The following is a 12,381-nucleotide window of genomic DNA, read 5'->3' on the forward strand; positions in this document are numbered from 1 at the left end:
ATAACAAAATAAAATTATCCGTGCATCGCACACACATTGCACGGATAATTGGACAATTATTTACTCGAATTCAAGCAAGGATAACATAATCGATACAACCCAACGCACAGGTAAAAATAGACATATTATGGAATAATAATAATAATAGTGTGCACAAGTTTTGAACCTTAGACCTCAAAGTTAAAATACAATAAATACATGTTCCTACAATTTCTTTATAAAGCCTTTTAAGTTTAATTAAAAACTTCTAATTTTTATTTCTAAACTAACTAGGTAAAAATAAAATATTGAGCTTCTAAAATTTGGGACCCCTCTAAAATTTGAGACCCTGTGCGATAGCCCAACTTGCACAGCCCAAAATCCGGGCTTGACCCTGAACCTATTGTCGATTGCCAAAAAGAAGTGTAGTTTACTATCAAGCTATACTCTTAAACTCGAAACAAAATTCTTATTGATGTAGATGCTGAGGTGTCAATATCAACATTGAACCTATTATCAGTTACCAAAAATAAGTGTAGTTTACTCTAAAAAAAAACGCTCTTAATCCTGAAGTAAAATATCCATAGATCTAGATGGGGAGGTGTCGATATCAATCCTGGACCTATAATCTCGAACTAAAATATTCTTCAACGTAGATGCTGGGGTGTGAAGATCAACCTTGAAGCTATTGTTAGTTGGCGAAAAGAAGTGTAGTTTACTATCGAGTTACACTCTTAATCACGAAGTAAAATATTCATAGACATAGATAAGGAGGTGGTGAGATCGACATTAAACCTACTATCGATTGTCGAAAAAAGTGCAATTTACTATCAAGTTACACTCTTAATCTCGAATTAAAATATTCATTATTGGATGATTATATAATATTTTTTGAAACACACAGAGTCAATAATACTTCCACTGAAACTCGATCTCATGACCTCCCACATGGGAGAGGTCACTATATTCATCTGAAATGATTTTTTTTTTTTTAAAAAAACTTTGTTCATAGAAATGAATTATTAAAACCACAAATAGTATTATTTATACCAATTGGAGTAAAGGAGGGGCGAGGGCTAAAAAGGCAGGCAGGGAGAAACGTGTGCATATACAAACCCCACACCTATTTAAGCCTCTCCCCTCTCCAACTCACTCTTTACTGCTGCTGCTACTACTACTAAAATAAGCCCATTCAATTGTACAGTCTCTCTCATTTCTCTCTCAAGGGTTTCCCGTTTTACTGCACAGTCGGTTCTTTGTTTTCGTTTTTTCTTCTTCTTCTTCTTCTTCTTCTTCTTTCTCCCCCTCCACAACAGTAACGCTTGCTTGCTTTTGGCCTCTCAATTCACGCCTCCGCCGCAGATTCAAATTCATGTCTAATCTATACCATCAGAACGTGAATTTCTCTCCTGCCAGAGCTGTTTCCCCGCATATTGATAGGTATTTTTGGTTGGATTTTTTTTTCTTTTTTGGGTTTATGTTGTTTTCTCTGTGTTTGATGATATCAAAGTTTGATTGTTTACCCGTGAATTACGAGTATTTTTTGGTTTTTTTTTTTCCTTTGCATTTCCTGTAGTCAGTACTTGACAGAGCTTTTAGCAGAGCGGCAGAAGCTTGGGCCCTTCACGCAAGTTCTTCCCGTATGCAGTCGACTATTGAATCAAGGTGGTTTGGTTTTTTCTTTTTGTTTGTTTTCTGGGATTTTGTTCTTGGATTCTCTTTGTTTGATTCCTTATGTTTGATGCCTTTTTACACGTCTCTTGTGAATGAATTATTCATACACCCACAATTTTGTACTGTGCGTCCTTTTTTTATTTTTTGACTTATGCTTGTTGCCAATAGACTGGTACAGAGAGCATACTTTTACTATCAAGGTTCTTGATAATTTGCAGAAACTAATTGTATGACATGGATGAATCTCCTGAGTATCTTCTGGTAGGTGGGTGGGTGGAACCAGGGGTATTATTCCTCTTGAAATTTTCCTGTATTTTGTTGAATCAAATGTGTTCTCATTTTTGTTCATTTCTCACCCTTCTTGAATTCTTAATGACCTAATTAATCATAAGTGATTTCAGTAGAATAGACTCTTGCCTTTTGAGTCAAACAATTATAGATATTTGTAGTTAAGTTGCTTTTGCAACATTTGATACTGTTTTCCCTGTCAAATTAAGAAATTGGCTTCTTTGCAATACTTTTTAGTGGCTTGATATGATTCAGAATTTGTTGCATTACTCAATGGGACAATAACGAATATACTAATATGCACACATGTATGCTTTTAAGGAAAAAAAAAAGAAAAACTAGAATTGCTTTACAATTTTGCTTCCATTTTGATGACAGAAATTTTGAGAGTTTCTGGGATGATCCCCAACCAAGGATTTAATGACTTCGATCGATTGCACCGTGGAAGCCCGAGACCTATGGCGTCTCTTGACATGATGCAGGATATTGGAGGGAAAGGTTTAGGTGGCTGGAACAGCCTTCAACAGGAGGTGAGCACATACAATCATATAAATCTGGCTTGAGACAATCATACTAGTTTAGCTAAAGATAAGGCGTTTATGTTTATCAGTTTTCTAAGTGCTAATTTACATTGCCTACCACATCTCACCATTAGTGGTAATAAACTTTGAATCCAATAGATTGACTGCTTGAGTAAAGTTACTTCTTAACCTTTGCAAAGCTACCGCTTCTTTTGCAAGGACATTCTTTTTCTTTCAAATTTATGATGAGCAAACTTTGCAACTTTCTTAAACATCCTATTTGCTAAAGTTTTTAAATTCAAAAGCTTTGGTACACTGTGCACACTGACACACATTTTTGAGTTAAACTGTTGCCCTTTCATGTCTAAAACAATGTTATGAATATAGAGTTCTGAAATTGCAGTAAACGTTGTTTAGATAAAATAAATGAAATTTTCTAAGATCACCCTTAGAATTTGCTTTTTCCTGTTTTCCTGATGCACAAAGGATTTGTGAATTTGTCAAGGTTTTAATTCAACCGTAACATGTACGTAGTAATTTTTTTATGAACCTTTGTTTCACAAGGCATCATTCTTGAACTGTGCAAAATATACAATAGCAAAACTTGGTGACATTACCATGTAAGACAGCATGTTTGATCTTCCCAATTTTTTGTTTCTTCTCTATGTTTTTGTCTGATTCAGAGTTGGGGAAGTCTAATATAGTTAAATATCTAAGCATATTATTGCTTCTATAGGTTGTGGTTGTATGGGTTCCATCAATACTCAATTTGTCTGCTCATGTGATCATGTGAAACTCAAACCCAAGATGAGACAGTTAAAGAAGCTATCTCATGTCCCCCTTTGCATACAACTCTTTTCGTTATAATTGATGATATTCATGTAACTCATCAAGAATATTAGGATGGTTGCATTACTTAGGTCATGTCTATTTTGAAGCAGAGACTCAGTGGACCACAAGGAATGCCTATTGATTGGCAAGCAGCATCAGGAAGCCCAAGTTCGTTAATTGCAAAGAGGGTCTTGCGCTTGGATATACCAGTTGATAGATATCCAAATGTAAGTTGAAATGGAGGGTATAGATTATTATCTTGAGGTGGAAGGAGGGAGAGGGGGGTTAAGTGTTAGTACTCATAACTTATATATGTTGCTTCGTGGCTTTGAATCACAACTTACAGTTGTTATGTTTTTGGTGGAATAGTACAACTTTGTTGGCAGACTTTTAGGCCCTCGTGGTAATTCTTTGAAGCGAGTGGAGGCTTCTACTGGGTGCCGTGTATTTATTAGAGGAAAGGGCTCAATAAAAGACCCTGACAAGGTACCCTTATTAGAAACTATAAATTTCTAGTTCTACTTAATGAATTTTAAATTTCTGATGACTCTCTTATTTCCATGGTTGGCATATGACACATGCTAGATATTTTGTTCTTCAATTCCAGGAGGAGAGCCTAAGGGGGCGGCCAGGCTATGAGCACCTAAATGATCCCCTTCATGTTTTGGTTGAGGCAGAGCTACCGATCAATATTGTTGATTCACAGCTGAAACAAGCGAGGGAAATTATTGAAGAACTGCTCAAACCTGTGGTATGCTTTCTATTTTTTATTCGAAAAGGTGCATAATGTGGGCATTTATGAGGTGTGTGTTATGCCATATTCCTATAAAAATGTAGTTGGTTCAAACTTCAAAATTTGAAGCATCAAAGCAATAAACTTGTACACATCAAAGAAGAATGAGAAGTAGTTCTAGACTCTCGTACTTCACATTTTCTTTCTAACTAAAGTAACATCTAGGTGCCTAGGTCAAATGCTATATAAACTATTCATTCTTGCAAAGGGACTCATCCATCCTTAACCAAAGGTCAAGGGTTCAATCCTTGGCTTTGGGAATGGAGCAGCCTTAAATCTCCAGGCCAGCTGTCCCACCCAAAAGAGGTGCCTACAATTCAGCTAGGGGATTAGTCACTGTGTTCGACGGTGGAAACCCTGGGTATACCCAAAAAAAGAAGAAGCTGTTTTTTCCTTCTTTCTTTTCCCTCGTGTCTGAGAATGTAATATCTTCCGAGGTTAACCACTGAAGAGTGAAGTTGGAGAACTAGAATTCAGGTTTAATTTCAAGAGGAAAGGGAAATGAAGGACCTAAACTGCTGATTTTTTTATTTTTTATTTTTGTCGTGAAACGCAAGCAGGATGAGTCGCAGGACTTGTACAAGAGACAACAGCTTAGGGAGCTTGCTTTGCTGAACAACAGTTTCAGAGAAGAGAGCCCCCAACCAAGGGGCAGTTTATCTCCTTTTGGGTCCACAGGAATGAAGCGTGCTAAAACTGGTTGGTGACCCTCAACTTTCTCCTCAACAGGACCTTCTGTCATTGCTGATAAACAACTTCCATGCTTTTAGATGCATGATATGATGACAGTGGCAACAAGTAATCTACCATCCTGGGTGCCTGCGGGGCTTTGTCGTGGAAATATGTTCGTCCTCCTCTATATACCAACTGGCCATGACCTCTCTTACTGATTTGTTGACAGTAGTAGTTTGCAGTTGCTAAGCGTAGAATGATTATTTGATTTGTTTGTTCTTGACCTATAGTTGATAACTGTGGTTGGTTTGCTATTATTCTTTTTCTTTTTCTTTTTCTTTTTAAGTGTAATTTATTCTGTCATATGTCAAAAATAAGTTGGATGTTATGAAGCTTATGGTGAAGGTTTTACTCATAAGGTTGGTGCAGTGGTGCTTTATGTCATAAACTCCTCTCTTGTACAAACTTTCATACAATAATACATACTGCATCCACTCTTATAAATTATATTATATCACATAGGCTTTAGATGTTATGTTATCCATCTCTACTAATATTGTTTGTGTTTAATTTCAATTACTTGTGTTATAGGTCAATTTGATATGAATTAAGATGGCAAGGAGTACTAGAAAAGTACATGTAAGTAAGATTGCAAGGAATACTACTTTTGACTATCTTGATCATCCAAAATATTTATCTTTTGAGCTAAAACTTTCATATCCTCTTCAAACTATTCTTGAAAAGCCTTGTGCCATTAATCTTTGAATCTTCCTTCAAGAATATTTCATTGAGTAGTTTTGATAAATTTGTCTTATAGATTTTCATTGTACACATTTTTGTCTATTTAGAGACACTAAGTGTATGTAAATCCAAAATACTTATAAAAGGTACTTGTATTTGGACTTGATATAGTCTTTAGCTTTTTGTAATTTTTGCGATAATCCTGGTGTAAAGCTTGTAGATGAGGGTTCTTCCTCGGGATTCATTGTGGTGCCCACCAAGGACAAAGAGGATCAAAACATAGTGAATTGCTAAATCCTAACGAATGAGTTCTTAGGTAGTAGATTAGTCAATTGTGGAATCACTATAAACATTGGTCTTATTTGTCCACATTTAATTCACGTTTGTATACACTTAATTTAATTTAGACCATTAAAAAATATTAGATGAATGCACACGATTTGTTCTCACATTCTTACATAAGTAAGTGTTCTCATATAATCCTATATATATATATATATATATATATATATATATATATATATATATATATATATATATATATATATATATATATATATATATATATATATATATATATATATATATAGAATTACATTCAGGTGAAAACACATCTTAAAATACAAACCTGTGGACAATATATGGTCGTTAGATTGTGAGATTGAATGGTCCAGATTGGTCCTAAATTTTTCGCGTGGGGAGATTGTTTTTACGTTAAGGCTTGTTTATTTTAAGTGTTGGGGGGTGTTTTTGGTATTTTGTTTAGTTTGAGACCTAGTCAAATTAATCCATTTTTCCTTCTTCCACGCGCAAGACCTATCAGCCTCAGCAGTCCATGTTCTCGTTTCATCTCGCGATTTTCACTTCCACGTAGCAATAGTAGAAGGTGGGCACCTTGGCGCATCGAAGAGGCGGGAACCACCGGTCCGAGGTGTCGGTCGAGGTACGTAGCCTCGTCGTTTTTTGTTTTTGTTTTGTTTTGTTTTGTTTTTTTTTTTTTTGTTGTTGGGGTTTTTTTGTGTTTCGTGCCTTTGTTTGAATGTCGTTTTCTCGTTGGTGGAATGCAATTGCTTAGCTTTTTTTGTCCTGTGTGGGGGATTGGCGGGGGATGGGATGCCCAAATTGGGGTCGATTTGTTGATCTAGGGTTGGTGTTATACGTATGCTTATCTCTGCTCGGTATTACAGAAGGTATAGGGTTTTTGTGTATGTGTTTAGGCACTCTAGTTTGTTTGATTTTTTTTTTCATTTTCTCTATTCCTTTAATTTTCGGCTCATCACTGGCAGTTCATGGGGGTGGTACTACGAGTCTTTTTTTTTTTTTCTCTGAATTAGAAGAGGTATAGGGCGTGGGTGTGTGTGTCTTTAGGCAGAAATTTAGTGTAGTAGTACTTTTATTTCGTTGGTGTATGCATGGGTATTGGTCTAGTGTGTACAGCTCATATGTAATTGCTATTGTGTTTATTCATTTTTCTTTTGTGTTGCATTTCTCTCGTTCTGTGACTTGTATTTGTTTAGTGGTTTGCTGTATTTCTTTTATTTTATGTTGCTGCAGCTAAAAAATCAAAGGCCACCCATTTCCATGCACATGCTTCTTGGGTTTCTGATGGTGATAGCGACTTCGTGTCGCCTCCTCGCGCGTTCCTTTCTAGTTTGCAACAAGATCATTTGTGGAATGCTCCCAATTATGAACTCTCTGGGGAGGAGGATGCTATGTATCATCGGGGCAAGGATGAGGGCACAATCTCTCATATTGGTTAATGCATTGAAGGGTTTGAGTAGTTTGCAAAAGGCTAACATTCGCGATCTTGGTTTTGGGGCGTTGTTGGAGTTCGGTTCGAGGTTGAGGAGGTTCCACCGCGCCTTTTGAGATGGTTGCTCTTTAATTTCAATCCCCAATCTAAGGCGTTTACTCTCGGTGGCATCTACCCCTATTGGCTCGTGATTGTTCGTCGTGTGTTTGGATAAGTTAGCGTTTATTTTTAAATCTTGTGAAGATTGTAGTTGTTTTAGTGTCCAGTTGGTGGATGGTTATCTAGCTTTCGTTATGTGATCTTAGTGTTGGGTTACTCACACTTTGTTGGGTAGTTTCTTGCTGGGCCACAACTTGGTGCACGCCAAACATAAGAGATACTTTCATGCATGCATTTCTGTGTATTTTCTATCCATATGTATTTTTGTATACAGTTTGCGTTGTGTCCTAGGCGGGTGGTGTGTTTTTACAGTTGTTGAAAGAGGCTGGTGTATACAGTTTGTGTGCACAAAGGTGGTACTGTTGTGCACAGTAGTGTATGACTGCGTTGTCCCAACTTATTAATTAATTCGACCAATTTGGTGCTCTTTTTAGGTGTGGGCTGTATTTTCTTTGCTATATGTGCTTTCATTTTTTATTTACCCCTGCCTACTTTTCATGGTTATTTGAGCGATGCAACCAAATACATTTTGGGATATTTCTGGTTCTATGCCACTCGTCGTGACAGGTATAAAGTGCCGGGTGCATGGTAGTGTATGCTTGTGTGCTCTATAATAGCTTTGGTTGCAATTAGTTTTTAATTTTGGTGCCTCAGTCGTATGCACACGGACTCTACTATGTGTGCACTCTAATACTTGGATTAACAAATGGATAGCCACCATATTTATTACTGTAATAATAACAATAATATTTCTAACATTAATAGTATACAAACTAATTAATTATGTTTTTAAGTTTGCAGTTCCATTCATACTTCGAGCTATGCGTATGCATAGTCATGGTCAGGCATGAGCACACACCGAAATGCAAACACAGTTTTGGAAAATTAAGTCTGCATTCGTTCGTATTTACGTGTGCCTATTTGTTCTTGGTTACGTGATTGCTGCAACCAAATGAATTTCGCACTCTCTTCTAATTGTTTGATCAGTTAGATGTTAGCGGTAGCACGCTTCTGAATGCGTGTGTGCTCCCCAATAACATTGCTTGCAATTTTTTTAAATCCTTATTAGTAACCTTTACGGTTGTCGCTTGTGTCGTATGCACACAGATTGTATTATGCGTGCACCGTATGCTTGCGGGTTAGGCAAAGTGTCACAAACGCATAGTTATCACTATAATAATAACCGACAGGTTCTCATAGTAATTAATTGCGCAATGTGTGCATGCATGGTAGTTAAAGTGTGCACGGACTTATACCAGTGTTTTTAATTAATCTACTAAAAACAAAAATATTGGTAACAGTAGTTTAATGAAAACTAATAATAATTATAAGTTTGAAGTTTCGTTCCATTCTTGAGCTAGCCGTGTTCACGGTGATATTTAGACATTACCACACCACGCGAAATAAAAATCACACTTTGAAAAACTACGTATGTTTATTGTCTATTGAATGTAAGTTGAATAAAATTTAGCAACCATTATACTAACCAGTGTGTGGTTGTACTACTCTTAGATAACTGTGTGTGCACACCATAGGATCTCTGTGTGCACATTCTGTGTACATTGATCCCCAGCGCGACCTCATACCCTTACATGCAGCGTTTTTCTCAACATTTTCATAAACCTCGGCTACCATTACCCACCGTTCTGCGTTTACACCGTCCGTTGCGTTTGGATTGCCATCATGATTCTCTTAGGTTCTATTGTCCAAAGTGTCTATGTCCATGGTGTCTTCGGCGATCGCACGGCGTGAAAAAAAAATCCGGCCTTCTTTCGTTTAAGGGAAGCGTTGCTCTTTTAGTATTGAATTCCTACCATAATAAAACCTCTTAATTATTGCTTAAAATACTAATGATTTTTATTCCTTTTTTAATTAGTATACTCATTCCCATTTATGCCCTTATTTACCGTAAAAAAAGGCATCACTATTCAATTTCAACCCATTGTATCTAGTCCATTCATCTAAGTAGATCCTATGGCCAATTATTGTCCTCAAGTTTGTATTTTAAGGGGGTTTGCATGTGAATGCAACCCTATATATATATATATATATATATATATATATATATATATATATATATATATATATATATATATATATATATATATATATATTGAATCCAATGAGACCCCTATTAAGATGAAATGGTGAGACGACATCTTGACCATTTATAAATTTGTAATGGAAGGATGAGATTGAATGAGAAATATACTGTAAATAAGGCCATAATTTAATTAGGAGGGTTAAAGAGTAATTCTATTAATGTGTTAATTTTGGTTAGAATTAGAATGGAATCTTTGAATTAATGAAAGACCACAAATATAATGGGAATAAGTAGTAATCCAATATGGTTAGTAGTTGTACCACTCAAACCGTGAACAAAGGGTGTTGAAGCGCAAGAACATTGTAGAAGTTGAAGATGGCGACTACTATCACAGGTATGAGCTGCTGTCTTGATTTATAAATTGTTTTTGGACGTTGGTCTGTGCGCTGTTGACCGACGGCGTGTGCGTAATAAAATTTAACGAATTTGTTTAGGATCTGAATGTAGGTTTGTGCGTAATGCTGGAAGTAGTAATTGGTGGGTGCGTTCTAGGTATTAAGCTTGTGCGTACTATTGGGTGTTTAGGATCTGAATGTAGGTGTGTGCGTTGGTGAGGGCAAGTGTGTGCGCTTGTTGAACATATTTGAATCTTGGGGTTCAATAATTTATTTTTGTTTTAAGTATTCGGAATATTATTATTATTATTATTATTATTATTATTATTATTATTATTATTATTGTGTATTTTTAGTATATTGACAGGTAGCTTTAATCGTCATTGGTTTTTTTTTTTTTTTTTTTTTGAAAGGTAATCGTCATTGACTTTTGTTGTTCACATTTATTAAAATATTGTAGAGCATATGGTAGTAATTAGTGTGTGCGTTCTTGGTGTGAAGTTTGTGCGTAATACTGGGAGTAGTAATTGGTGGCTGCGTTCTGGGTATTAAGCTTGTGCGTAATGTTGTGTTTTTAGGATCCAAATTTAGGTGGGTGTGCTGGTAAGGGGAAGTGGGTGCGTTCTAGGTATTAAGCTTGTGTGTAATATTAGGTTGTTAGGATCCAAATTTAGGTCTGCGCGCTGGGGGGCGGGGAGAAGTGTGTGCTCAGGTGTATGATAATTATTTTTACTATGTTGTGGTAACTTTTTTTTGGTAATTGTGCATTAATTTTGGTATGACTAGGTGTCAATGTTGAAGATGCGGTAGAGGCTGTACAATTGCTGTCGGCCGAGGATGTTGAAGCACCCCCTGTTGCCCAACCAGACTGGGATTCGGATGGCTCGGATGATGGGCTTGATGCGGATGAATTGATGCAGTTTTGCCGTTTCTTTGAATGTCTTTTATTTATCTATTTATTTAAATGAACAATGCAGACTACCGGTTTTCCACTCGTGTTTAAATTTTTTCCAATTTCTCATGTCTTACGCTATTCTATCTTCATGCACAAACCAGCAAAATCATACGTCATTCCAATCATACGCACACCATATTTACGCACTTAAATTGCACATACACAGTTAATTGCACACACTATTACCCACATGACACAAAAATAAATTCGTTACGTTTTATTACGCACACGCCGTCGGTCAACAGTGCACAGACCAACGTCCAAAAACAATTTATAAATCAAGGCAGCACCTCATACCTGTGATAGTAGTCGCCATCTTCAACTTCTGCAATGTTCTTGCGCTTCAACACCCTTTGTTCGCGGTTTGAGTGGTACAGCTACTAACCATAATGGATTAAAAATGATTCCCATTATATTTGTGGTCTTTCATTAATTCAAAGATTCCATTCTAATTCTAACCAAAATTAACACATTAATAGAATTACTCTTTAACCCTCCTAATTAAATTATGACCTTATTTACACTATATTTCTCATTCAATCTCATCCTTACATTACAAATTTATAAATGGATGGGATCTCATCTTACCATCTCATTTAATAAGGGGGTCTCATGGGATCTGCACCCTCTATATATATATATATATATATATATATATATATATATATTGGTTTCTGTGATGTCAGGTCTTCCCGTGCGGTCAATACGGCATACACCATTAGGTATGCATAAATGCACCATACAGTGTTCGAAAAACACCAGAATGAAATGCCAAAAAATACACCACACAAAAAAAAAATACACCACACATAGTGGTGTATTTACGAACACTGTGTGGTGCATTTATGCATACCTAATGGTGTATGCCGCACTAACCGCACGGGAAGACCTAATGGTGTATGTCGCACTAACCGCACGGGAAGACCTGACCTCATAGGAACCTGACCCTATATATATATATATATATATATATATATATATATATATATATATATATATATATATATATATATATATATATATATATATATATATATATATATATAAAATTAAGTTTCAATGCGGGTAAGTGTCTCCTGTGCCGGCCGTGCGGTTGTGCGGGTGATTAATGCGCGTGAATTTTGTACTTAATATGCGTGAGTCTTGTGCTTAAGATGCGTGAGATTTGTGCTTAATGTGCGTGAGTCTTGTGCTTAAGATGCGTGTGATTTGTGCTTAATGTGCGTGAGTGTGTAATGTTTAATGTACGTGGGTTTTGTGCTTAATGTGCGTGAGTGTGTACTTAATGTGAGTTGTTGTTGAAACTTTAAAGTGCATGAGTTTTGTGCTTAATGTGCGTGAGCCTTGTGCTTAAGGTGCGTGAGTCTTGTGTTTAAGGTGCGTGAGTTTTGTACTTAATGTGCGTGAGTATGTACTTAATGTAAGTTGTTGTTAAAACTTAAGGTGCGTGAGTTTTGTGCTTAAGCTGCGTGAGGGTTGTGTTTAGGAAATATTTTGTTTGTGTGTTTAATGTGCGTGTGTTGTGTACTTAAATTGCGCCAGTGTAATGCTTAATGTAAGTCCACCCGCACAATCG

General features: G+C 36.3%; 1 protein-coding gene across 4 annotated transcripts; it reads left to right on the top strand.

The window, feature by feature from the left end:
• Positions 1-1,121: 1,121 nt before the first annotated feature.
• Positions 1,122-5,206, top strand: LOC109156438 (KH domain-containing protein At3g08620-like). 4 transcript variants are annotated; one of them, XM_019304308.1, is made up of 8 exons: positions 1,123-1,419; positions 1,556-1,644; positions 2,320-2,471; positions 3,401-3,520; positions 3,663-3,779; positions 3,901-4,044; positions 4,647-4,785; positions 4,857-5,206. In XM_019304308.1, exons 1-8 carry the CDS (start codon positions 1,352-1,354, stop codon positions 4,862-4,864), a joined length of 837 nt encoding a protein of 278 aa, XP_019159853.1. In that variant the 5' UTR covers positions 1,123-1,351; the 3' UTR covers positions 4,865-5,206. The 4 variants fall into 4 exon arrangements, with proteins under 4 accessions (XP_019159855.1, XP_019159853.1, XP_019159852.1 ...); XM_019304310.1 differs by lacking the exons at positions 4,647-4,785; positions 4,857-5,206 and adding an exon at positions 4,112-4,308 and having other exon boundaries at positions 1,122-1,419; positions 3,901-4,061; XM_019304307.1 differs by having other exon boundaries at positions 4,647-5,206.
• Positions 5,207-12,381: the final 7,175 nt, after the last annotated feature.

Source organism: Ipomoea nil, unplaced genomic scaffold (assembly GCF_001879475.1).
Source record: "Ipomoea nil cultivar Tokyo-kokei standard unplaced genomic scaffold, Asagao_1.1 scaffold2705, whole genome shotgun sequence".
NCBI classification, from domain to species: Eukaryota; Viridiplantae; Streptophyta; class Magnoliopsida; order Solanales; family Convolvulaceae; genus Ipomoea; species Ipomoea nil.

What these genes read in the sequence shown, in the direction of transcription:
- LOC109156438 (XM_019304307.1), top strand. Translation starts at nt 1,352, where the DNA reads ATGTCTAATCTATACCATCAGAACGTGAATTTCTCTCCTGCCAGAGCT. An exon ending in GGAACAGCCTTCAACAGGAG is followed by an intron (nt 2,472 to 3,400) that starts GTGAGCACATAC and finishes TCTATTTTGAAG; the next exon opens with CAGAGACTCAGTGGACCACA. An exon ending in CAATAAAAGACCCTGACAAG is followed by an intron (nt 3,780 to 3,900) that starts GTACCCTTATTA and finishes CTTCAATTCCAG; the next exon opens with GAGGAGAGCCTAAGGGGGCG.